The sequence below is a fragment of the Xenopus laevis genome, chromosome 4L, assembly GCF_017654675.1.
Source record: "Xenopus laevis strain J_2021 chromosome 4L, Xenopus_laevis_v10.1, whole genome shotgun sequence".
In the NCBI taxonomy this organism is placed as follows: domain Eukaryota; kingdom Metazoa; phylum Chordata; class Amphibia; order Anura; family Pipidae; genus Xenopus; species Xenopus laevis.
This window is the reverse complement of record NC_054377.1, coordinates 113,530,567-113,557,541: the sequence shown is the minus strand read 5'-3', so window position 1 is coordinate 113,557,541 and position 26,975 is coordinate 113,530,567. Positions and strand designations below refer to the sequence as shown.

Here is a 26,975-nt window from a genome sequence, read left to right as displayed (position 1 = left end):
AAACATTCTACAACATTTGCATTGTTTTTATTACATTGTTGTTCTTTTTGCCTAATCAAAGAAAATGCAAAAACAGAAAGTGACAAAAAAATCACAAAGATATTCCAACAATACTTTCTTTGTGCCATTTATTAACTTCCATTGAACATTACCAGCTAATAATGTATTCAACATAACAAGCTGGATGGTCTTTATACACAATTATAACAAACAAGGGAAAGTTGTGCAATGAGGCTGTGACCACAAAATACATATAGACAAATAGAAGAGTCCTCTGCACTCAACCCATTATCAATATATTTAAGACAGAGACATTTTGTGCATACTGCTACTGAAAAATGCCAAATCTGAAAGGCGTGTGTGCATGGAAGTATAGAACATATGTTGTTATCTGCAAAATATATGTTTTTGTTGCTGTTGAAACCATTTATAAATGTCTTAATGTGTTAAATGTCTGAGGCTTTCAGAAAACTGCAATTCATATTAATCATCAAAACCCCAAACAGCACATTAAGATCAATTTGGTTCAACCTGCACTTAGGAATAGGTGATGGGGTTTTCACATCTAAAATGAACATGCTTTAGGAGGTTTTTCTCTTTAGATGTTAGAACGATGATTTATTACCCGGCTTACTAATTTTGCTGCAAGGTAAATGTTGAACTTCCACTAGAATTTATCATCCCAAAGACTCAAATGTAGCCTTTCCTCAACTCCCTGTACCAGCACTGAATATGAATATTGTCATTAGCATAGACAGATGTTTCCCCAGCAGAAAGATCACTCGGAGGCTTTAAAAGACCATGAAGACTGTGTAGGAGTACTTCACACCATAATTAGCTCTTCTAATCAGAGTGACTGATTGCACATACACATTTTTCCCCAAATGTACACCTAGCTAATGAGATGACCAACAGAGAAATCTTTAAGTGTATTTAAGAATAGCAGGTAAGATGCACTGGTCAGCAAGAGATAAAGACTGAAACCTATAAAAACCTTACATATACCCATTTGTCTTTCACTTTAATAAAGATAACCAATATGTTTGACTATACATTGTCATTATAAATCTTCTTCAAAAATTGAAATATTGGAAAAGTGACCTGGCTTTCTCTTGATAATCTAAATTTCATCGACATGTTTACATGCATTTAGAACTCTTCGAGCTTAGGGGTTCAATGTGAATTTCAGGCCTATTTTAATGTTTTTTTTGTAGAACACAATTGATGTTATCATGATAAATCGACCATTTTATTTACTGACCAAAAAATGTAATTGGTATACTTTATTACTTGATCTTAGTACATATTCTTCTCTAGAAATAAATGAATATAATCCATTTTTTTCATATTTCATTTTATATGTAGGAAACATGACATGCTCACGTGTAAAAATTCAGTATGGATAACAATACTGTTCATTAGCAGACCAAAGGTATAACACTCTGTTCTCTAGTTGGAAAATTCATTATGAATGAATCGGCTCCGCCTCTTGATTTAGAAGCTAGTGTTCAAGTGCGATGAAGGGATTTTGCTTTTTTGTGAACCTTTTTTTTTTTCAATCAGACACCTTAGGGTGCACCCCTAAAGCTGATGACATGAGCACATATCTACATTTACCATGCCCCTTACTACAATGACATTTCTCCCTACAATAAAAAATAGTAACTGAAACAAGGAGCATAATGGATTGTAAAAAATATAGTGGGTTACAAAGTTTAGACAGAAAATATAATCCTCTGTGATATAGCAGCAGTGACCATAGTATTGATCATTAATATTATTACAGCCTTCTACCATAGGGGCAAATTCATTAAGATTCGAAGTTGCGCCGGCGACAGCTTCGCCACACTCCGCCGCACTTCGCCGGGTGTAGTTTCGCCAGCGCTATGCAAATTCACTAAAATGCGAAGTTGCGCTCAGGGAGGTGAACGGTAGCGAAGTTGCACTAGCGTTAATTCGTCAAGCAAAGCGAAGTTATGCTAGTGATGCCTAATTTGCATATGGCACCAAGTTAAAGTACAATGGACGTATGTGTAACACTAAATACATTACACTACACAAGCCTGGGAAAGCTTCATAAAATAAAATAGAGTTGTTATATTGCCCTATACATGTGCCCACTGTATAGTTTAGGTGCCATATGTTAGGAAATGTAAGAGGGAAGGAGGGTACCCCCAAAAAAATGTACGATCTTTTTCAGCCTATCACCCTTAAAAAAGGAAAAGACGCCAGCGTTTTTTGGGAAAAAATTTCAACTTTTTTTGAAGCAAGCCCTATCTACTTTATTGCACTTCGCCTGGTCTGAGGTGGCAAAGGCAAGTCTGGCACAAGAGGTAACGTTCAATAAAATGTGCAAGTTAGTGAATTAGCGTAGTTATGTCCCATTCGCCATATCGCAACTTTACCTGGCGTAAGGGTGCAAAGTAGCGCCAGAGTAGGTCCATTTCGCTAGCGACTTTACGCCAGCGCCCGTTAGTAAATCGACAAAGTAACGAAATGACGTCACGCTGGCGAATTTGCGCTAGCCTTAGCCACTTTGCGCTTTAGTGAACTTGCCCCATAGAGAGCCAAACTTGGGGTTGCCAAATTACTTTCCTAACCATATTGTACCTCCAACTCTGATGTAAGCATCAACCTCTTCTTAACAGATCACCCACCAAAGTGATAGTGATCATTCAATTGGTAGACTTCACGGTTATCAGGTACTAATGTCTAGTGGAGAAAGCGTTACATACAGTATGTCAATTGCCAACTGCCTCATATTCATGGAGTAGTAAAAACACACAAAATGGGTCATGGATTGTAGACTTATGTGATGTGTACCCCTTATTTCTCACCATATATATAAAAAAACCCGAAAAAACTGCTTATACTGCATATCACCACACTCTTTTCAGTGCTGGTTTATTGTAAAAGTTCTCATCCAACTTTTGGTACCATTCAGTAACTTTCTGCAGGGAAATTCCTTAAAGCTCAGATATTGGTACAGTTACAGTTAATTGCTACACCTGAGGTATGTGTGTCTCTACATATTCTGCACACACATATACAGTATATATATATATATATATATATATATATATATATATATATATATATATATATATATATATATATATATATATATATATATATATATATCCAAACAGCAAATGAACCACACTCACAAAAAACACTGATGAAGGCTCCAGTTTAGAAGACGAAACGTTGGAAGTAAAATACATGTTTTTTGTTTATAAAAGACCTGTGAGTGCGGTTCATGTGCTTTTTGGATACTTATTTGTATAACCCAGCACCCAGGAATTCGTTATATTGGATTCTGTTTTTGAGACTGGTAAACGCTGTATATTTCAAGTAGAATAGTACAACATGAGGTTGTGACTATAGAGCTTGAGATAAAATATAAGTCCTCTAGCACTCAAAAAAGTAACCGTTTGTAGCGAAATCATTAATAATTTATCTCAATCTTGCATATGTGTTAAAAGCAAAGAGAGAAGTGCCAGCAACTATAACAAACACTTGTTTTGTATGTTTAGTAACAAAACGAGTGCCTAAGGCTGTTTCTTACAGTAAGCAGTGCCCTTAAAAAGTTATTAAACAGTACATACTTTTCTCATGCTTTTTCTTTAGCCAGGAACTGACTTTTGGGCAAATGTGATAGAAAGAAAAATGCTTGCCCAAGTATAATAATAATAACAATAGCAACCAACTAGATAAAATCCAATAAGTAAACACATTGTGTCCTGTACACATTTCTCATTAATTTAAGGCTAAAGAAAGATAATAAGGTAAACAATATCATAGTTAAATACTATTCTTTAAAAGAGCAGATATGTTATGGTGAATATTTTGATATTAATATTTCTTAGGATGATTTTTCTTATACTTTCCAACCTGCAGTATCTTATTATTTCACACGTCTTATAAAAACTGTCTATGCCAAAAAGCTGGAGGGATTCTGTACATGGAATTCTAGCAGCAGCGGTGAGATGTTATGAACATTTTATGGGCTTGACTGAGCAGAGATAATTACAGGCACCTAAGCTCATTTAACTCAAGTTGATTTATTGTAAGTAGACTTATAATGCTAACTGATTTTACCAGGTACAGAGGCAGAATGGGGAATGAAATGTAAGTTTCATGTCACCAGGTCAGATCCTTCTTAAGTCTGTTTAATATAATCAGGCATTATATCATTTGAAATTAGACAGAAGGCACAGTGTAGAATGATTGTAAGAATGTTTTAATTGTTTTAACATGGCGTTAGCTGCTGTGGGTGTATCAATGGCGCAGTATGATGTGGTACAGTGCAACTTCTAATATCTCCTTCCTTAACCCAAAGACTTATTGTTTTCCTCCATGCAATTCTTCTACACAGACTCTACCACTGGTTCTGGATTCTGTCTTATGCTTTCTTTATTTATACTCCCGCTTTTTGTTGTTTTCCTCCTTTAAATTCTTTTACTTTTATTTAACTGATAGAAGAGAAAACATTATTGCAGTTATTATTACATATACCTGTAGATTGTTTGTAGACTTAACAGTGGTCTTGATTCTGGTCAGGAATCCAAATACTGTGCAGATGACCATACTTAGCAGGTATCCTGATTGGCTCTGAGGCTATGACAAACATATCTTGGACTATGTATTTATTTAATACATATTTATTTAGTTTACATACTTAGTATGACTATGTACAATAATTATATTCTATTTGTGGTGTAACGGCACATGCTGTATTGCTTTGTTGTTTAAAGCACCAGTCATTTCCGGTTGAATCCTACTTGGGCCTATCCCTTCTGACACCTTTTACTGTTTGATGCAAAATCTTAGATTGTTTTTTTTATATATGTACTTTATATAGATACGGGACATTGACACGTTTGACCACATAATCTGCTACGCATTAGGAATGATAGCCAACATCAATTTCTCAATGTTATATAAGTAGCCCCCCAAGAGATTTCATTTGGTAATGCTTTGTGTTTAACTCATAACAACCAAATCCATGCCAGTTATGCTATGCAACTTTTGCATTTTTAGAATTCTGATCCCTTCTGTTATTAGAGCAAATCCAGTCAACAACACTGTCTTTAGTATAATCATTTGTGTTATCAGCCTTGTCCATCTATTTATTCCCAATTACATTACTGAATTGTCACATTTTTCATGAATAATATATTTTGTTAGTTCTTCCACGTCCACAAAACTCAGTTCATACTTTTCTTCTACCCATTTAGCTTCTAATTTCATGTTTTCATGTCTTATGTGTCTCTCATCCTAAATATTCTCTGAAAGAAACGTTATACTGTATGGTATTTCTCTTAACAGACCCTTTTCATTCTGTCCCTTAAACAATTAATTTTTTTATTTAATTTACTTTTTTAATTTCTAAACTGCACAGTAAATTACACTGCTGTTGAGAAATGCTACAAGAAAGGGACTGCAATGATTTGCTCAATAAACATCCAGGGCTAGATTTACATAGTGGGCGCCCCTAGGCCCGCTGCTGTTTGTCACCCCTGTCCCCTCCCCTTCATTTGTGCATATTCACAAATTATCATCAAGTTGGGAGCACTGAGGATAGGTGCATGGGAAATTTAAAAAACTTTTGTATCTCATGATCAGCCCAGAGCTTTCGAAAAAATGCGGGTGTGGTTGGACTTCATGCCGCCCCCTAAAATCCTGCCACCCTAGGCCTGGGCCTTGATGGTCTTTCTACAAATCCAGGTCTGTGAATATCTTTAAGAGACCCTATTCCAATAAACTTTTTCTGATTTTTACTTTAACGACTTATAACAAGTTCCCAGCGGCACAGCCAGATATTGAGAAGTCATTTGTTTTTATTTAAATGGCATCATTTATTTTACGGAAGCCTACTTCCAAGACAACAAGGCTCAGCCATTACAAATCCTAATATCTCCAGTTTTAGATCAGTTCTCCTACATAAAGTTTTTTTTCTTAATAATTTGTCTACAGTAAGCCTACATATATAACATTAAACCAATATATTAACCAGCTAAAATAGATTACATATTGATTGCGCGTTTCTAAATTTGAATTATGGCGAGGGACTTTAAAACTGAAAAAAAATATTAGCTCTGGACCCAATTTCATCATCTAAGTTCATTATGGTATGCCCCTTTACTTTAATGTTTTGATGGCTTACAACTTCTTGATTTATAGTATTGAGACTAGACAATTCTGTTTGGGTTGTTAGAATTTCTAAATCATATTAGGTGGTTGCCAGCTTTTTTTATCAATGTTTGACAAATACTTGTACAGTATGTGTTTTCTATATTGCTTCTGTCCAGGTCTTTTTTTAGTTGGAATCCTTTTTTCTCACATTAAAATGATTGTTTGTTCTTCCATCATAAAAAAAGCACGTTGCTTTTATTTTTATACATAAAATGAATGTTTAGCTCAGAATTTTTGATTCTAGAAGTTGCTTCTTTCATGCACATTTGTTTCAAGTTTTAGTTTAAGTTGCAAAGTTATGCAAAAATTGTCTCATTCTTCTTCCTAGTTCTAAATAATCCCCCCTTCAGAGCTTCCTTTCTGTTAGTACTGAAGATAAAGCCTTATCTAGGTTCTTTCAGTTATTTTTCCCTCTAGCCATTTTTCATCGACTCCGTTGATATGCCTTAAATACTGTAGATCTTTGTTCATCTGAAAGCTCCTAGTGTGGCTTTGGCTGATGAAACTCCCACTGAAGTATTTATTAAAGTTATTAAAATGCTATTAAAATGCTAAATGACAACATAAATATACACAATAACAATTGAAAACAATGTTCCTATCCATCAATTCCTTTAAAAAAAAAAAAAAAAAGAAAATCATGATTAATTGATTTGACTTTGCTGTGTTAATGCCGTTAGGATAAGCCTTAAAGCTACTTGACATGGGGCTAAATTTTCTCTATGACATACTTTCTTTTCTAGCTGTGGTGATAAATGATGTGCTTTTTTTCTAATGAAATATATCACATAATAATGCCACATAATTATTACTGTGCTCTTATATTTAAAATTATATGTTCAATATCTCATATAGCACACTATATCAAACATTTTCATTTTCAAGGGAGAATATATCATTATACACTATTTTCTCATACAGTGCTATCATATGAGGAGATAGATTGGGTATAAAATTATATCTTAATTCTGCATATTTGTTTTTAAAATAATGGAACTATTTGCTTACCTGCACTGGGGTATTGCCTCTAGACCTAGACCAATGGTAACATTTATTTATAGCCACTAAAGACAGCTGTTTTAGCAATATTACACCTCTCCTTTTTAATTATAGGTGCAAAAAAAGTGGAGTTCAGTTTATACATTTAGGAGGTTATTTACTAAAACTCAAAGTTAACTCATCTTTTTATTAAACCAAGCTTGACCAAACTCCCATCCACAATTTTAGTTTATTTATAAATAAAATAACTCGAAAAATTCATTGCAGGAAAAGGCTCAATACAGTCGAGGGAAAACTTGAATCGTACACATTTTTCAGATTTGAATTGCTTGATTTTTTTGTGTTATAACCCGAAAACTCAAGTTTTTTGTATTATCGGACAAAACCCAGCGCAGATCATGATATCTTCAAATTGTAAAAGGGACATCTACCATTGACTTGTACATGACCTTGGCAGGTTTGAGATAACAGATTTTCAGATTCGGGGTATAATACATCTCAAAAAATTTGACCTTGGCTTGGGAGTAATAAATAATGTTTAATACATCGGTATGAGGTGGACATTTCTGTATGGCAAAAATCACAATTTTCACTCACAGGGCTTAAATCAGACATGAAAGGGTCTGTTCATAAACTCATTAAAGCAGAAATAGCAAAATATCATTGAAACAGATATTTGCAACAAAGAGTCAAAAAAACAGGCATCAAAAGAAATCTATTTTTCTCAAATATTGCATTAAAACTTGCCTGTTTCCATTTATTCATGGTTGGACATACTTTAATTTTTAGTTCTAGTAAAAGCACATCCTTCAGAATGAGAATTTGCAAAAGCTGCCAAGTGATGCAAATCGAATTCACATTGCATGAAACATCACGTTTCAGTAAACAGGCCTGTCAATGATATACTGTTTGGCTATTGTGGAGAGAGGGCAGACAATTTAAATGGACATGGACACTCTATGCATCTAGAATAGCAGCACACACAATTATGGCTTGCGTTTTAAGTTTTTAAACATGGCTTTATTCAGTTGTAATTAGGCAAATAGACATTTTTCCTGATGCTGTTACATAGCTGCATCATGTTTTAATGTGAAAAAGATAATAGCATGACAGTGTTGGCTCTGCTGATCATATAAAGAGAAATCTTCAGTTTTGCCACATGGAAAAAATCCTTCACTGCACAAGAGTGAACTGACAAATCTCTAGATACTGCACATTTTATTGGTTCACTGCCCATGATACAACAAGCAAATCTGCACCTGTTTTGTGAAACCCTGTGAATATTTAGAGGTGCCAGAAACACAACAAATGAAGAGATGGGGGTTCCTTTAGAAAACAAATGCAACACAGATATTCCTAGTGCAAGGTGAAAAGTGAAAAAAAACAGGGTACGTTACATGCTTTTTTGCACTTCTTCCCCCCCCCCAGTACTGTGTGTTGCACCCTGATGCACAACACTTTGAACAACTAGAATAACTTTCTGGATACAGAATGGGCTGTAAGTGGATGGCTCATCCCTTGGTCAACAGGGAATGTAATACACTGGGGAGCCCTACTATGATGGTGGCAGTCATTAATTGCAGGGCTCCTTTGTACATGACTACGGTCAGCACCTAGCACTTTTTTTTTCCTAAAGCTATTTTTGCTGCTTCTCTGCTCTGTACTGCTACTAGTTTGCATTCTTAGAGCTCCTGCTCCCATCCCTTAGTAAATGGGTTTTATGGTTTTAAGTATCAGTTGATACTCCAGCATTCATCACCATTTTGCACGTATATGCTAATGATGCCAGTTACTGTCAGAAGTGTTATTCTGTCTATGGAGCTTTGTTTTACCTACAGATGAACAGACCTAGTCACATAATGCATTTCCTAATTATGTATAGTCTCTTTTTAACTTTTTTTTACTGGTCATTATTTAGTTTATATGATATAGAAGAGCTGTTATAAGTGTTATAAATGTTCAATTCATTCCTATAGGATTTTTAGAAATATATTTATCAATGGGTGAAAATTAAAGTTCTCTGCAAATTGACCTGATTGCAAGATCACTAGCGAATTTTCGATAGGCACAAACGAACACTAGCGCATCTTCGCTATGAAATGCTTGCACTGCTGAAGTAACGCTAGCGAAAAGTCGCCAGCGCACAGCGCCCAGGGCTCAACTTCGCATATTAGTGAATTAACGTAGTGGTCCAGAATGTGTCATAATATAATCCAGTCATAATAGTGCCACGATTTTCATTGAGGCAGGTGTTAAATTGTTAAATTGTCGTGAAGCTGCCGGGTGAGGATATCAAAACAGCATTGTACATTGATGGCCTCCTCATCTGTTCAGGGATGGTTTCTCCACTTTGGCATAAATGGCTTTCTTTCTAAAATGTACACATTGTTGTCCTCAGAGAAATGTCCCCTTTCCTTGAGATGTAAATAGACTGTTTGTTGAGTCTAGTATTGAGGAATTAGCTCTTCATTGTTGGGCCATCTAAGCCACTATAAAACAGAATTTATATACTGTCTTCACCCCATGCTCTAGTCTGAATTCCATGTCTCCATTTCTAACCCACCCAGCAAATCATTTTTTCTCCTTTTCTCCCACGTACAGCATATTATCCATTTTCTCTTTAAGTATCTATACATGGCTCAAACTTACCATTTTCTTTTTTATTTTATTTGCTTACATTTATTAATAAGCTGATGAAAAAATACAGACAAATAAGGTAATTATACAGTTGGTGTCAGAGATCTTTTAGTTAGCAGTAATCAATCCTCGCAAACCAAGGAGTCATCACATCCTTGACATGTAATTACTAAATTCACATAAAATGTCAATATCAACAACAGCAAGGAATATTGTAAGACAAATATTAGCACAAGAGTTGGGTTTGTTGTGAAAATGCGTGTTCCTTAAGGACTTCAGTGTTGCTTGAATCAATGCTTTTCAGGATTTCTGATGCATAATATATCCCTGCCACTTAGTAAATGGACAGATTGTATCATTTCACCCTGAATAATTACCTGGGTCGGTAGGACACGGGGAAAAAGCCCGGTGGGCCCCCGTATCTTGGGGGCCCCGCCGACCCATATCTGCACCCTGCATCTCTTCTTCTCATCTGCTGCAACCAGCTGGTAGCAGCAAAAACACAGTGTGCGCGCTCATGCACATGCAGGGGGCAGTCAGTCCGATCCTGATCATTACAGACATGCATACAACTGGAAATTGACCATACAGCCCATTTATGCAAAGGCATTACATAACTTGGCTTCCTTCAGCCTGAGTATCTCTAAAATGTACATTTTAAATATTAATGAGCTCTCCTCAACCCCACCCACATCATGCTTCCCGGCAGCTCATTAAACCAGGTTGTACATTTTCTACAGATTTAGGGGCATATTTATCAAGGGTCGAATTTCGAATTGAAAAAAATTCAAAATTCGAATCCAAAAAGACCAACCGAAATTAAGTAGAAGTTTTTTTTTTGGTCAAATAGGTCAGTTTTCGATCTAATAGGTCCGTATTTGGCCGAATTCGAATCGTTCAAATCAAATGAATAGCACGAATACGATTTGAAGTTTTTCCCAATTGACTTCAAATAGGTTCTAGGGGTCCCCCATAGGCTAAAATAGCAATTCAGCAGGCTTTAGATGGCGAATGTCCGAAGTCTAATTTTTAAAGAGATAGTACATTATAAATTTTGATATTCGAATTTTCACATTTTTTTCAAATTCAATCTAATTTGGACTATTCCCTAGTCGAAGTACACAAAAAATAGCTTGAAATTCGAATTTTTTTTCAAAATTGACCTCGACCTTTGATAAATCTGCCCCTTAGAATTTCATAAATTAGTTGCTGGCATTTCTCAACATATCTTCAAGAAAAAACTAAGAGCTTACCTTTTGGAGCACTAGAACATTAGCCTAGTCCTGTGCCTATTGACTATGCCTTACCTTGTGCACTTTTTATCTCCAATTTGTACCTGTATGTTAGCCTCCCATCCACTTAGACTGGAAGCTCTATGGGGCAGGGACCTCCTCTCTTACCACATAGCACTTAAGCTCTTTGTCCTGATATGATTCGGTATATATTTATTATGTGATTTGTCTTTCCTGTGAAAACTCATATATATATATATATTGTACTTTTATGTACTGTACAGTGCTGCAGCTCCTTAACCGTGCTTTTCAAATAAAGTTATACATACATAAGCAGCTTCAGTCTTTTCCTTCACACTATGTCTCTTACCACATAGCACTTAAGCTCTTTGTCCTATGATTCTGTATATATTTATTATGTGATTTGTCTCCCCCATGTATACTTTTATATATATATTGTACTTTTATGCACAGTACAGCACTGCGGCTCCTTAACAGCACTTTACAAATAAAGTTATACACACATACATACATACATGGGAGACTAAAGCCTTTTTTAGTCAGGCAGACTAAAGCATATTTTATCTATGTAAAACTACAACAAATAAGTAACAATACATAACATAAATAGATAAAATGCATGCAATTACATTGTCATAAGAGAAACTAGAGAAAGCAATTACCACACTGTTCAGACAATGATGTGTGGTATCAGTATAAGTTGCTTTTATACAGCTTGATAAATAGGCTCCTTGAGGGCTGGTGAGTTCATGTAGAACGCAATGGGAGTTGTATCAACAAAATGCTAATTATTTTTCAACTTGAGTTTTCAACATCAATTGAAATTGTTCAGACTCATAGAAAATGATGTGTAGAATGTGGTCTCTATTCTATGGGGCTGATTTATCCAAGTGTGAAATTAGAGCTCACCGCAGAAAAACTCAGCCACATTTTTTTCCTATGGGAGTTTGAAAAGCAAAATTATCAAATGGTAAATTCTACCTTTCACCCACTGGTAAATACGCTTCTAAAACTCTCATAGGTATGAATAGAAATTGTAAGAAAATGTGAATAGAAAGAGTTCTTCTGTGGGGAGCTTTTTATTTCACATTTTGATTAATCTGCTCCTAAGTGTTATAGCATAGAAGTTGTTACTAATACTATACTGCACATGTTCTAACCAAGGGCAGCAAAGAGAAATGGTTAAATGTAGACATAGATGATGGTGGTGCTCTACTCACAAGCAAATGGGTCACTACATTTAGAGAAGAGAATCTCTGGCCCAGGTTCCAAGTTTAGTAATTAGATTCACAGGGGGTGCCTAACAAATCAATACTGCTCCATTAACTGTCCTTTGTCCACCAAACTGGCCTCCCCATGATAGGAAGCATTAGTACACAGCATGAAGTACTGTTGCCGTAATATTAGCACAACTCTCTGCAGCACACATATTGACTGTGTTTGAACAGCATGTGAGCAAAGGATATCATCTTTATCTCAGGTTGCCCATCATATTGGGCAGAAGCATCAAAATCAGTGCATTGCAGCAATTGCTAAAATGAAATTAATACCATTTAGGTTTCAGGGATTGCTGAAAGTTCATGTTAAAAAAAAACAGTTGGCTGGCTTTAGTTTAGACTTTCATGTGATGGGGGTGGGTTAGGGAAATGTTCTATTCAAACTTTGAAGATTTCAGAAGTTTATGGGCTTTGTCAGTTTTTTTGCCAGAAGTAATAGTTTTCATTGCAATATTTAATCTGTTTCCAAAGCAGCCATCCATCTGTTCAGCAGGACTGTAAAGGAAGTAGGTGCTGGTTTTTATGGCTAATCGTACAACTGCTAATCCGTTGCTATAAACAAAATGCCATTTTGACACAAAACTTTCTGTTTAGTGACATTTGAATTTTATCTCCAATATCGTGAACAGGTTTTGACCTTTGCATTACAATTGCCAAAGATTGTTATTATTCTACTCTATTTCGTAAAGCAATTTGCAGAGGGAAAACAATGCAAAATGCATAATTAGACCCTTGTGTTCTGCATGATACATGACTGCAGAAATATATGTATATAAGTCTGGTATGTGCAATTATGCACTGTGAAGTTATTTATTATAGCCATTACCACTGCACTATATGGGTATAGCCTCCTCTTTTTCTTATTAATCAAGTTACCAATCACCAAAGCATAAGTTACTTACAAACTAAACGCAGATAGCTTTTTTATAGGAACCTACAGAATACCCTAAAATTTACAAGGTTGCCAAAACCAACCTATTATGAACATATCTTGTAACACCAGTACACAGGACAGCACATCTTACATGGCAAAATATGCTGTGTAATAATAAACTCTATAGGGGTCATTTATGAACTAAAAAGTATGGCGCAGAATGCACTTTGCACTAGCTTTGATGTATTGCCACAGGTTTCTGCTTTCCATTTTGGTGCACAGAGACCTGAAACCTCCTCCTACCAGTGCTGTCTTTGTTCAGTAGTCCTGCAATTATGGGGGGGTAGACGGGGAAAGATAATGTAGGCATTTCCCCTCCTGCATCATACCCATCTCCTAACTTGTGTGTCAATCATATGTACAAATTAGGGAGCAGTCATGGATGTAGGCAACAATGGGCCCCTGTACTTACCACCTGTCCTATTGTCTTGCTCCTGGTAGAAAAAGTATCTTATCAGAACAAGTCACTTGAATTTTTTAATTCTTTGGTTTCCTTGTGGTTCAAAGTGGTGTAACCCATTGAACTGTTCAGAAGAATCATGCACACTTTTATACAGTGTTTACTATACATATATCCATGTATAGTAGGTGTCCAAGAAAGCTAGAACCCACAATTGCCTATTGCCTGCAAATTGTGCACTTGGCTTTGTAAATGAATGAGAATAATTTTAAAATATAGTAACTAGTTTTCCTCTATACTATTTTTACAAGGTTCCGAGTTACCATGGACCAGTTGACTTTCATATAGCCCTCTAGCTCAGATCACCATAAAGAACTATTTAAGGGTATGTGCATAAGATTACTTTAACAAGGGAAATGACGACATGTGACAAGAGTATCCATTTGCCCTTTCATATCTGTCCATATCACAGGGTTGTCAAGCAAACATTATATTCTAATCTTGCTACATGGACAGGTAGAAGATAAATGGAATAGGCAAACGCAAGTAAAAATAAAAACCTTAACTTAAATAGAAAGAAAAAGAGAAAATAACTTTATCAACATTAACAAAATGCTTTTTCCTTTTAACTAATCATTACATTAATGGGTTTTTTTTCAGTAGGACATTAGGAGAATGATAATAGTTGGGGTGAAACCTTATTTATAGTCATAGTTGTAATTATTCAAATATCCATTTAAGTATTCTTATTTCTTAATAAGGAGTTCCAAGCTAATGTCTCACAAGCTGCTGTCAATCTCACTGCAATAATTAGTGGGGACATTTTAAGTTGCTGGAAGGCATAGAGTTTGACATCTTTGCCCTACATTTTGATTAATTAATACACATTTACTAAAGTAGCAGACTATACAGCTCATTTTGAGGTATGTTTCACCTAGGGTTATCAGCATATGTTGTTTTTCATTGGTCTAACCATTTATGTAGCAAATGAAACCTGCCATTCTTGTAATGGGTGATGTAAAGGCACAGTGATCCTAAGTCGATAAGGATGATAGCTACAAGGCCATTGAAATTGTGCTATATATTGCCCAACCATCATGTTTTATTTTATATGCAATTGTTGGAAGTTTGTTGGGCAGCCTCAGCAAAAAGTAACTGTATTAAAAATGAGTCTAAGCTTAATTTTATCAAGTTTTTCCTGGTTCTCAGTGAAGCTAAGTTGTATTCCTGCTTTCACTGGTTCTAGAGATATCAGCAATAAACGGGCTACAGGGTTGAACTAATATGTAGAATCCTCTTAAAAAATCCTCTTAGCTTTGCAGTTGTATGGTTCCTATACTTTACTTTTTTTCACATAAACAGCACATGGCACACTAGGGAATATAAGTGAATTACTTCTCAAACAAACAATTATGCTCTGTTATGTTTTGAAAATGTGGAAACTTAAAGGGATACTGTCATGGAAAAACGCATCAGTTAATAGTGCTGCTCCAGCAGAATTCTGCACTGAAATCCATTTTTAAAAAGAGCAAACAGATTTTATTTTATTCAATTTTGAAATCTGACATGGTGCTAGAGATATTGTCAATTTCCCAGCTGCCTCCAGTCATGTGACTTGTGCTCTGATAAATTTCAGTCACTCTTTACTGCTGTACTGCAAGTTGGAGTGATGTCACCCTCCCAGCAGCCTAACAACAGAACAATGGGAAGGTAATGAGATAGCAGCTCCCTAACACAAGATAGCAGCTGCCTGGAAGATCTAAGAACAGCACTTAAAGGGATCCTGTCATCGGAAAACATGTTTTTTTCAAAACGCATCAGTTAATAGTGCTACTCCAGCAGAATCCTGCACTGAAATCCATTTCTCAAAAGAGCAAACAGATTTTTTTATATTCAATTTTGAAATCTGACATGGGGCTAGACATTTTGTCAATTTCCCAGCTGCACCATGTCATGTGACTTGTGCCTGCACTTTAGGAGAGAAATGCTTTCTGACAGGCTGCTGTTTTTCCTTCTCAATGTAACTGAAGGAGTCTCAGTGGGACATGGGTTTTTACTATTGAGTGTTGTTCTTAGATCTACCAGGCAGCTGTTATCTTGTGTTAGAGAGCTGTTATCTGGTTACCTTCCCATTGTTCTTTTATTTGGCTGCTGGGGGGGGAAGGGAGGGGGGTGATATCACTCCAACTTGCAGTACAGCAGTAAAGAGTGATTGAAGTTTATCAGAGCACAAGTCACATGACTTGGAGCAGCACTATTAACTGGTTCATTTTGAAAAAAAAAAATTCCCATGACAGTATCCCTTTAATAGTAAAAGCCAAGTCCCACTGAGACTGATTCAGTTACATCAAGCTGGAGAAATAACAGTCTGCCAGAAAGTAATTCCATCCTAAAGTGTAGGCACAAGTCACATGACTGGGGCAGCTGGGAAACTGACAAAATGTCAAGCCCCATATAAGATTTTAAAATTGAATATAAAAAAATCTGTTTGCTCTTTTGAGAAATGGATTTCAGTGCAGAATTTTGCTGGAGCAGCACTAACTGATGTGTTTTGTAAAAAAACATGTTTTCCCATGACAGTAACCCTTTAAGAAGTTTCAGAGGGAATTTTTCAGTGGGAAGTAAATGTTTCTCAAAATATTTTTGCTTATAAAAGTGCTCGGAGCAACCTGTACATTGTGTTCCATCCCCTGATAGACAAAGAGACAAATTGGTATACTTCCCTAGGAAGAAGTAGTTAGGTGTTCCAAACTAGTTCTTCACACCATATTCCCTGGATAAGAAGAACATTCTCTAAGGATTGAAGTTCAATATCGTTGTGCCTTAATTTCATGCAAAGGGAATATAACTTTTCTGTATTTTAGCATTGTAAATATCAGTATATAATTTGTTGGCTGCAAGTCAGTAGTTCCTTCCCTCATAATGTTCTCATGAATTTTATTATAGAATTTACAACTTACTTGTGTTTATTTTATTTGTTTTTTTTTCTACTTTTTAAGGTTTATCAAATGTTCTCTTTTGAGCGTTAGAGAGCCTGGTTGTTTCCTTTTTTTTTTTTGAGCATCACTATTTAGTGATGGCGGATTTATCTTGCACAGGCATTGCTTTAGATTGTAAATTGATTTATTCATCATTGTTCCATATGTGCTCAAATCAGTGGTGACAGGATAAATGAGATTAGCAGAGTTATTGCATAATTACTTTGTACTCATGCTAATTGCCCAAAATCTTACAATAACCTCAAACATCTGTCAATTGCAAGGTTTCATTTGTATTCAACACCTTTTCTAAATACTAAAAGTTTTCTTATTATTTGCAGAGAGTTTGGGCGCTGGAAGGTAAATAATCTTGCAGTCGAAAGAAGAAATTTTATTGGTTCTCCTTTGCCTCTTGCTCCTGAATTCTTTCGCAACATACGACTTCTGGGAAGAAGACCTTCCCTGCAACAGATCACTGATAACATTATAAAGAAGTATGGGACTCATTTTCTTCTCTCAGCAACTCTTGGAGGTACAGTATTATTGTTTACATTATTACTTATATTAACATAAAATATTTTATTATTTTCAAATTTGATAACTTGCATTAAAATTGTACTAGTTTGAGGCTACAGTCTGAAACATAATCAGTGTCGGACTGGGACGCCAGGTGCCCACCCAAAAACCTTAGACCAGGGGCCCACTCTCAGTACTATTATTCTTCCTCTCTTCACTCAACCTCTATAGTCTCTTTTTGAAATAGGCTAAATGTTTAGCAGCATGAGGGCCCCCTGACACCTGGGCCCATCGGGAGTTTTCCTGGTATCCCGGTGGGCCAGTCCGACACTGAACGTAATGGTCGAAAATGAGAGAGGCAAGCTTTTGAAAAGTTGCATTAATCGAGAAAGTGATCACACAGGGGATCTGCCAAGCATCTCACACATTCCATGTCTATGTCATGAGTCATCAGATGTCTAGACTTACATCTTCCTATTCATTCAAAAGGGCAAGACATTGTCATACAGCCATGCACTGATTTTCAGCTGTTCCCTTATGTCTGGTTGTAAACAACATTCCCAAAGCTCAGGTACCCAAACTGATGTTAAATAAAGCTAATTACTTTTTTATCTGCCCCTACATTTAATGCTTTAATGCTTGGTAGGGATAGAATGGTCAAAAGCAGGCATGGAATGCCATATAATCAATGCAAACTTATGAAATTGGAAGTTATCGGAAAGTGTACAAGAAGCAAAGACACACCCTACATATGGTAAATACTGACATGCTTTTTATTATTTTGGGTCCTCCTTACCCCATACCTATAAGTCTTTAAAGTAAATCAGAACCAAAAACATAAATCATTGATCATACTATGGCAATAATTACCAAAATCTTACTCTACTAGGCAAGAATCCAGGAGCTATATAAATAAAAATGTAGCAGGCTTGGGAAGTGTCATAAATCTTTGTGCCCTCTGTATGTTCATCTATCACCTCAGTTTTCTCTTCTAAATTCCCCACCTCTACTACAAATTCAAGCTGCACTTTCCTACCACTGTGGCAAAATCTATAACGAAAAGCTAGTCTCTTAGTTAACAAGATTCTAACCGCAAATTAAAAGAAAACATTTGTCTGCCCTAAAAAAAAACAGAGCCGCTATCAGGGGCCAAGGGAAGCATTTATCAAACGGCATATTTAAACTACACAATTATCAAATGGCATATTTAAACTACACAGGACGTTGCACAACAGCAAGGGCTGAATTCCTTAATTTATTAAAAAGGCACTCCTTTCCAAAGCATTTGATCTGATTACCTTAAATCTGACCATGTATCCAGCTTTTAATGCTGAATTAAAAGAAGTCGTATAATCATTTCACTATTAATAACTGCAAATGTTTGCCTCCTAATAGCTTTCAATTTTAATGCAGGAAGTATAAAATAATAAATGAATATAAACAAATATGTTTATAATGGGTTATAAATGCAGTTATTGTCAATATGCTAACACACATAACACACATGCCTATATACATGAAAAGGTGTATTAACCATACTAAACCAGCTTATTGCATTCAAATCTCTTTATGTCCCCTTATGTGTGTGTGTGTGTGTGTGAAGCTTCACACTGCCACTGAATCAGGTTTATGGTGTGACTGATATGTCTTCTAATATTTTGTACAAGTAAAATGAGAAAAACAAATTCTTATGCACATACAAGGTTAAAGTTGTTTAACGGGGTTGTTCACCGTTGAGTTAACTTTTAGTACATGAATCTAATTTGATTTTAAGGATATCTCCAAACAACTCGAAATTGATTTTAAGGATATCTCCAAACAACTCGAAATTGATTCCAGGATGAAATTGATTCCAGGATTGCAGGTTCAAGGTAGTGAATAGTCAAATTCAAATTCTTAAATTGCCAGTACATGATTAATTTCAAAATTACAATCAAATGTTAACTACTCCCTAGTCGGAAAAAAAATTCAAATTCAAAATTCAAATTTTCACTTCGACCCTTGGTAAATCTGCCCCTTATTGTAGATTTTAAGATGACAATAGCCTTGAATATTATGTTTGCTCAAAAAATCAGCTAAGCCACTCTTAAAGGCATTAAAAGGATCTGCCATCGCAGCATCATACAGCAGGGCATTCCACAATCTCACTGTCCTCACGGTGAAGAACCCCCTATACTGCTTTAAATTAAAATTCTGTTCTTCTAGTCTAAAGGGGTAGTCTCTGGTTATTTGTTCTTTTTGATGTGGAAAAACATTCCCTGCTATCTGTCTATCATGCCCTCAGTCAACTCTCTTAGTTGTCTATTCAAATCTATGTATGCGTTACTACAGAACAAGAGACAGTACATGATAAATTTCGATATTCGAATTATCAAATTTTTTTATTTTTTTCACATTCAAATTGAATTTGGACTATTCCCTAGTCGAAGTACACAAAAATAGCCTGAAATTAGAATTTTATTTAATTAGAATTTTTACTTCGATCCTTGATAAATCTGCCCCTTGGTGTTACACAGACACAGTAGGCTTCCTTTATAAAAATGATAGATATAAAAAAATGCAGAGAGATACCAATGCCATATCAATATGGGGTTGCTTGACTAGCAGAATATCAGTGCAGGTAGGAGAATCCTTATTTAAAAACCTGTTATCTAGAAAACTCCAAATACTAGAAAGGCAATCTCCCAAAGAGTAAATTTTAAGCACATCATTTTGCATACATAGTATTTCCTTTTTATCAGTAATATAATACTGTGTGCTTGATCTTAAAGAAGCTGCCTACATCCATATTGATGGCAAAACAGTCCTAGTAGGTTACTTAAAGGATTTGTAGGATAATAGATTAGTTTATGGGCGACTTTGATGTAGCAAGATATAGCTATGGGCAACTTTTTTGTTGCGGCAACTTTTTGTAGCAAAATATATCTATAGATGATGTTTTTTCTCACTCCAATTGCATTAAAGTCAATAGACATTTTTTTTATAAAGTTTTTTCTCACTCCAGATGTATTGTCACTGGGTGTTTTTTTTTCTACTCCAATCGCATTAAAGTCAATGGGCTTTTTTTCTCAAGTTTTGTCTCACTCCAAATGCATTGAAGTAGGCATTTATTCCCGGCAAATTTTTGTCCAATGGCGCAATATGGAATTTCACCACTAATCCATTTATGGCGAAAAAATGTACTCATCACTATTTATGGAATGGTGAGCCAAATTAAAGTAAGATCCATTTTCCAGAAAATCTCAGGTTCTAAGCATAATGTATAATTAATTCTATAACTGTATTTGTATATATTATTGGTTAATGCCAGCATTGACTAAAATTATTTAGTTAATGAACTCAATTGGGCTGATTTATCAACACTGGGCAAATTTGCCAATGGGCTGTTACCTATAGCAACCAATCAGATTGCTGCATTCATTGTTTGTCTTGCAGCTGGCTTTAAAAAGCTAGTCACTGATTGGTTTCCATAGGTAACAGCCCATGGGCAAATTTGCCCATTGTTGATAAATGAGCCCCAATATCTGGTAGTAATCTATGTGTCCATTTACTTACCTCATGCTCGATCTGTAAATATGGCAATAGTATATGGTATGGCTTGATCACCATAGCCCTTACTGTGAGAGCAATAACAACTCTCTTCTATACTGCCAGACTGCCATGGGTAATGTGCATACAATAGTAGACACTTGTACTAGAAGAGAGGTATTGCCCAGAAACACTGACATACACACTACAAAGCAATACCCTCCCACTGACACAAGAGTCTTCCGTAGCCAGCAGGCTTCACATCCAAGTGAATGGGAAGTGGCTGCCAATAGAGGAAGGCAGAATGGCATAAAGTTCAAAGCAGCCCATGGGCCAATGCTCTTCTACAACACAAGGTGATAAAAAGAATTAAAAAAAACAAAGAGACTGGGAGAGCAGTGCAACTCTGAGAATTATTCATTCTACAATTGCACATCTGCAGAATATCTCTCATCCTTTATTCATGCAGCTATACATAACACTATTTTTGGCGAGTCAATGCGCAGAGCGTACACCTCTTTTTTTCCAAACTTGATTAAAATGTAAAAGTCAGGAGACAGCAGATATAATGTGAACGTAACTGTCAGTTAGTTACAAAGAGGATTACATTGTAAGCACTTTACATAATAAAAAGCCATTGACCCTACCTAGGAAACGGAAAGACACTAATGCATTGTGTCCATTATTACCGCACAGAGCAGCTAGAAGAAGAAAATGCCAGAATTAATCCAGTGCTGGATTTGTCTCAAAGTGAAAATAAAGATCCAATCAATAGAGTAGACCTAACCAACCTTAATTAACATATTGACCAGAAACATTCTACTACTGGCTGTAGTTTAACTAGAACCCCAAAGCAGCTGTCAGGGTACATTGGGAGCTGTTGTCCAACAAACTGAAAAGTGCAAGCTGCACATTCCTTGTGTTGACTTTCTCCTTCAGCCAACCTTCCCTGCTAGCTATGTTTCCTTTCCCTTTTGACAGGCAGAAGGAATTTTGGAAACTTAACTGCATGGCTCTGTTTATTTTTTGGTAAACTGTGAAAAAAGTATTAATTTTATTTTCTCTGAAGTGCAGTGCGTGGTGCTAACCAATTTGCAACTCATTAAAAAGAATTGAGCCACTACAGTATGTTATAACTAATTGCTTGTACAACATTATGCATTTCTGATAATGCCACTTCAAAGCACTTAGAGAAATTACCGCAGCATAAATAAGTTATTGTAAAAAAATAAATAGTCTTGCTGGTGTGTTACAAAATGTAATCTTAATTTGGGTGCGTTTATTTATAATACTGTAATTGAGAAACATCATCTTGTATTTTAAGAGCTAATTAACATTTTTTTTTCTCACTATAGAAAGCAGAAAAGTATATTTGAGGTAATTTATGTAAGCGCTCCATTACCCACAAATAAGAATTGCTAAAGGACATTGTTTTGTTTGATATAGTTTTTATTGTATAAGAGACTCTGTGATTCTAAAATGAAGCCTGCAGAGGTCATAGTAACCCTTTGATAACCTTCATTAACAAGGTTTTTTTAAGGGCTGATTTATCAACTTTCAAATTTGAAATTTAAGGCAATTCACATTTTTGTGTGCTAAAACTCGTAAATTTTTAATAGGGTTTCCAAAACTTGTATGTTCAATATGTAGAAATAGGTAAAATATGTAAAAATTTAACATAAACCCAAGACTTTAGCATCAAAAACCTTGCAGGTTCATGCAGAAGTTAATGGGAGCTGTCCTAGGCAAAATGAAAGCAATTGTTTCAGTTCAAATATTTTATATTTTTAGAATCTTTTCTGAACGTTTGTAGATCTATTGATGAGTAGAATACAAACTCAATGAAGAAAATGCATTCAAGTTTTTTTATTGGTTTTATTTAGTTCGGTAAATTTTAAAGTTTTTTTTTTTTTTTTTATAAAACTCTTCGGGACAGATTCATCAAAATGTGAAATTAGAGCTCACGACAGAAAAACTCACCCACTTTCTGTTCATTCCAATGATATTTTTAGAAGCATATTTATTAATGGGTGAAAGTTTGGGGGCAGATTTATCAAAATGTGAGATTCGATTTTACCGCAGAAAAACACAGCTACATTGTCTTCATTCCTATGGGATTTTAAGATATTTATTAAATGGTGAAAGTGGTTGAGTTTTTCTGATCTATAATTTCAAATTTTGATAAATCTTCCCCTAAGATTCACAAATGTGAATTTTGATAAAATGGCCTATTTAGGGATTACAGTATTTACAAAAAAGTGCACAAATCTTGGCTCACTGGGTAAACCCTAAGGTTCCTAAAATGTGAAACAAAGAGCTGTACCTTGCTCGCAGTATATTTCTGTTTGCATCTCTATTCAGAGGGCATGGGTGGTGGCCACAATTTAGGAGTCCCCTTGTGAATGATAGTACTGCACTCTGCTATTTTCATCAGATTTTTAGAAGCAGCTGTTGGGATATTGATACAAAATATTTTTGGGTGTGCTAGCAGATAATCCCAAGGGTACTGCCAATTACAATGGAAACACCTACAGTCTTTGAGCTATTTTGTATTGAGTGCTCTAAATGAATGAGCACATTTTTTTTTGCCTAATACATTTTTGCAGCAAAATTTGCATTTTCAACAGTGGCAAATAATTTGACCAAACTATGTTACGATTTCGCTATTCATTTTGATTAATAGCATGTAGCGTGGAAAAAATGCAAATGGCACTATCACAGTTTTTTCATGCATTTATTTCGATAGAAAAAATGTTTTTTGGTGCCAGAAAAAACACGAGAGGAGTAATTAGAATTTTTCTGTGCATTTTTTTTTGCTAAATAAACACTTGTTTTTTTGGGCCAGTAAAAATTGCAGAGAAAATCACCCTTTACTTCATTTGGTGAGCTTTTGCCAAAATGTCATAATTTTGCTAATTTTTTTCACAGTTTTGTACATTTTCTGGCAAAGTAAAACAGGGCACTATCGCTCATTACTAGTGATTTAATCTGTGATTGGCCACTCTCTTTTCCTCCTCTCTTGACAATAAACAAAGTAAAGCATTCTTGTTACGAAATAACATAAAGGAGGCTGTCATCCGTTAGTATCAATGTATTAAAAATGTATGAAAAAGAATTGATTTAGCAGGCTCTCTTAATGCTATAAAAAAATCATCTCATCAGCCTCAATCAGTCAATGGAAAGGAGCTGATAATGGAGGAAAGGCTGATAACAATAAAACTTCAAAGAAAGAGACAAAATTTAACATTAAATCAGAAATAAATATAGACTGAAGGTAGGCAACTACTTCTAGCCATATAAAAAATAATGGATGTAAAATGTACAAGGTCATATTTTAGGGAACATTGATTTATCTTGACCTAGGAACATTTACCATCAACTATCATTTTTTAAAATTTGCAACAACCATATGTTGCTTAACAACTGAACAGTGTTAGTGAGTAAGTAATAGGTCAGCAGAATGTGAAGTGCAGAAACTGATGTGCTATGGGATATACCACATCTGTTTGTTTAGCAGATAAGTGAGTAAGCTTTATGGAAGTGATTACTTTTAAGGGAACATTAAGGAGCAGATTTATGAAGAGTTAAATTGAAAATTTGAATTTTTAAATTTGAACTTCAACTAGGGAATAGTCCAAATTCGTTTTGAATTTGAAAAAATTAGAGAATTCGAACAACTAAATTTATCATGTACTACCTCTTTAAAAAATTTGACTTTGATTATTCGCCAATTAAAACCTGGTGAATTGCTGTTTTAGCCTATGGGGGACCTCCTTTTTTTAAATACTTTGAATCTAATTCAATCGAAAACGATCGAATACAGCTTATTCACTCAAAATGTTTTTTTTGGTCTTTTTTTATTCAAATTTCGAGTTGATCACCTCGAGTCCCATCACCTCAAATTTTGACCCCTGATAAATTTGCCCCTAAAATTCTGCAGGACAGAAGAATGTCTGGCACTGTGGGGTAATGAATTGCACAGGTAGGGAGCTGCTCTGGTGAAGTCTCGTAGGCATGCATATGATAAGGTTATTAGGGCAGAAGAATGTTTAACATTATTAGAGTGAAGTGGCCAATTTGCAGTGTACCTGGAAATGAGGCTTGAAATGTGAGGTGCAGAACTGTTATTGAGAGCTAGGTAGGTGAGTATGAAGCATTTATATATGATGCAAGATGTATTGGCAACCAGTGCTGGCATTTGTAATGATTTTTTACCACAAAATGGATCATTTTTCATTACTGCAGCTCTACCCCATTAACCTTTTTTCCCCTGAGAAAGGGAATATTCTCATAAAGATCAGTAATTGAGATCAGTATTAGAGATCCACAGAGTATCTCTGATTAGTTGAATAACAATATTTATTCTACTCTTCTGTGCATTTTGGGTATAAAATAAAATGATATAACAAACTTGAACATTGAAAATATTCTGCAGCAGGAAAGTAAGTTTAAGAAAATTGAATGGAGCAATTCATTTAGGGCTCATAAAAAATTACAAGAAAATCAATGATGATTTAGGGGAAGACTTATCAAAATGTGAGATTACAGCTCACTACAAAAAAAAACACTTACTTTCTATTCATCCTATGGGATTTTCAGAATTGTTTATCAGTAGGTAAATGTTAGAGTTCACCAGTACGTTTCTAGCAACCCCATAGGAGTCAATAGAAAGTAAGTAAATTTTAAAAATAAATGTAAGACATTCATGGATAATGAGTTTTTTATTTTGCATTTTTCAGATTCAAGTATTTTCATAAATATACAACTATTTTACAAGAGAAAAAAATATTGATCATGAAAAAACTTGATTTCAATTGCATTTTTTTTGTGATCTAGTTGTTGAATCAAATCTGAATTTCATTAAATTTGTCCCTAAATACATGATTACATTTTGGCAGTTGCTTTGAAGACTTTAAATGGATTCTGTCATGGGAAACATGTTTTTTACAACATTAGTCAGTTAATAATACTCCTCTATAATAATAATACTCCTCAATACTCCTCCTCTGCATTGAAATCCATTTTTCAAAAGAGCAAACACATTTTTTTATTTATCAAATTGATATGGGGCTAGACGTATTGTTTGTTTCCAATGTGCTCTTAGCCATGTGACTTGTGCTCTGATAAACTTCAGACACTCTTTACTGCTGCACTGCATGTTGGAGTGATATCACCACCCTCCTTTTCCCCCCAAGCAGATGATCATCAGAACAATGGGGATGTAGCTTGATAACAGCACCATGACACCTGCATTGTTAAAAATGCTTCCATGAGAAGATATGAGAATAGCAATCAATATTAAATCACCCAAGCCTGACCACAGCTCCTTTGGTTACATTGAGTAGAAGGAACAATAACTTATTTTAAAGCAGTGCCATTGTGTCACATGATTATGCACTATGACCTGTGATGGCAGATTACACACAAATGCTGTAGCTAATAAAAAATACCTTTATTGGTTCAAGAATACAATTTAAAATGGTAGAATGAATAATGTGTAATTTAGTAATAAAAACTATACCATGAAAATAATGACAGAATCCTATATTATTTTAAGGATACTAAGGGGCAGATTTACTAAGGTTCGAGTGAATTTTCGAAGTACAAAAAGTTAAAATTTCAAAATAATTTTTTGAATATTTCGACCATCGAATAGGATACTACGACTTTGAATTTACTTCGACTTCAATTCGAAGTAAAAATCTTTTGACTATTCAACCATTTGATAATCGAAGTACTGTCTCTTTAAAAAAGACTTTAATACTTCGCCAACTTAAACCTGCTATGCTATGTTAACCTATGGGGACCTGCCAGAGCATATTTCTAAGTTTTTGGGTTTCGAAGAAAAATCGTATGATCGTACGATAAAATCACTCGAATCGTACGATTCGAAGTACGATCAGAGTTCGATCATGAACGATGAATAAAATCCTCCGACTTTTAATTCGAATGTCAAACGATGGTCGAATTTCGAAGTATTTTCCACTTCGAAATTCGACCCTTGATAAATCTGCCCCTAAGAATCCAACTAAAAATCAATTAAAAAAAAAAGTAAACATTGTTTGCAAACATTATTTAGGTTCAACATTGTTGATATCAGGCAAAACACTATTCTTGTGTCCAATCAGAAAATAATATTTCTTAACTTTTGTATTTCTTAAAGCACTATTTTTGAAAAGCTTTCTGGGTATTTTTAAAGGGTACATAAAAAACAACATTTGTGATACTGGCAGTGGTAGGAAATGTTTCTAATTT

At 35.1% G+C, this 26,975-nt stretch overlaps 1 protein-coding gene across 1 annotated transcript in view; it reads left to right on the top strand.

Moving 5' to 3' along the window:
* Positions 1-26,975, top strand: part of brinp3.L (bone morphogenetic protein/retinoic acid inducible neural-specific 3 L homeolog) — a 398,147-nt gene that overhangs the window by 218,351 nt on the left and 152,821 nt on the right. Inside the window, exon 3 of the mRNA XM_018258776.2 lies at positions 17,018-17,208. Coding sequence (XP_018114265.1) covers positions 17,018-17,208 — 191 coding nt within the window. The remainder of the gene's footprint in view (positions 1-17,017; positions 17,209-26,975) is intronic.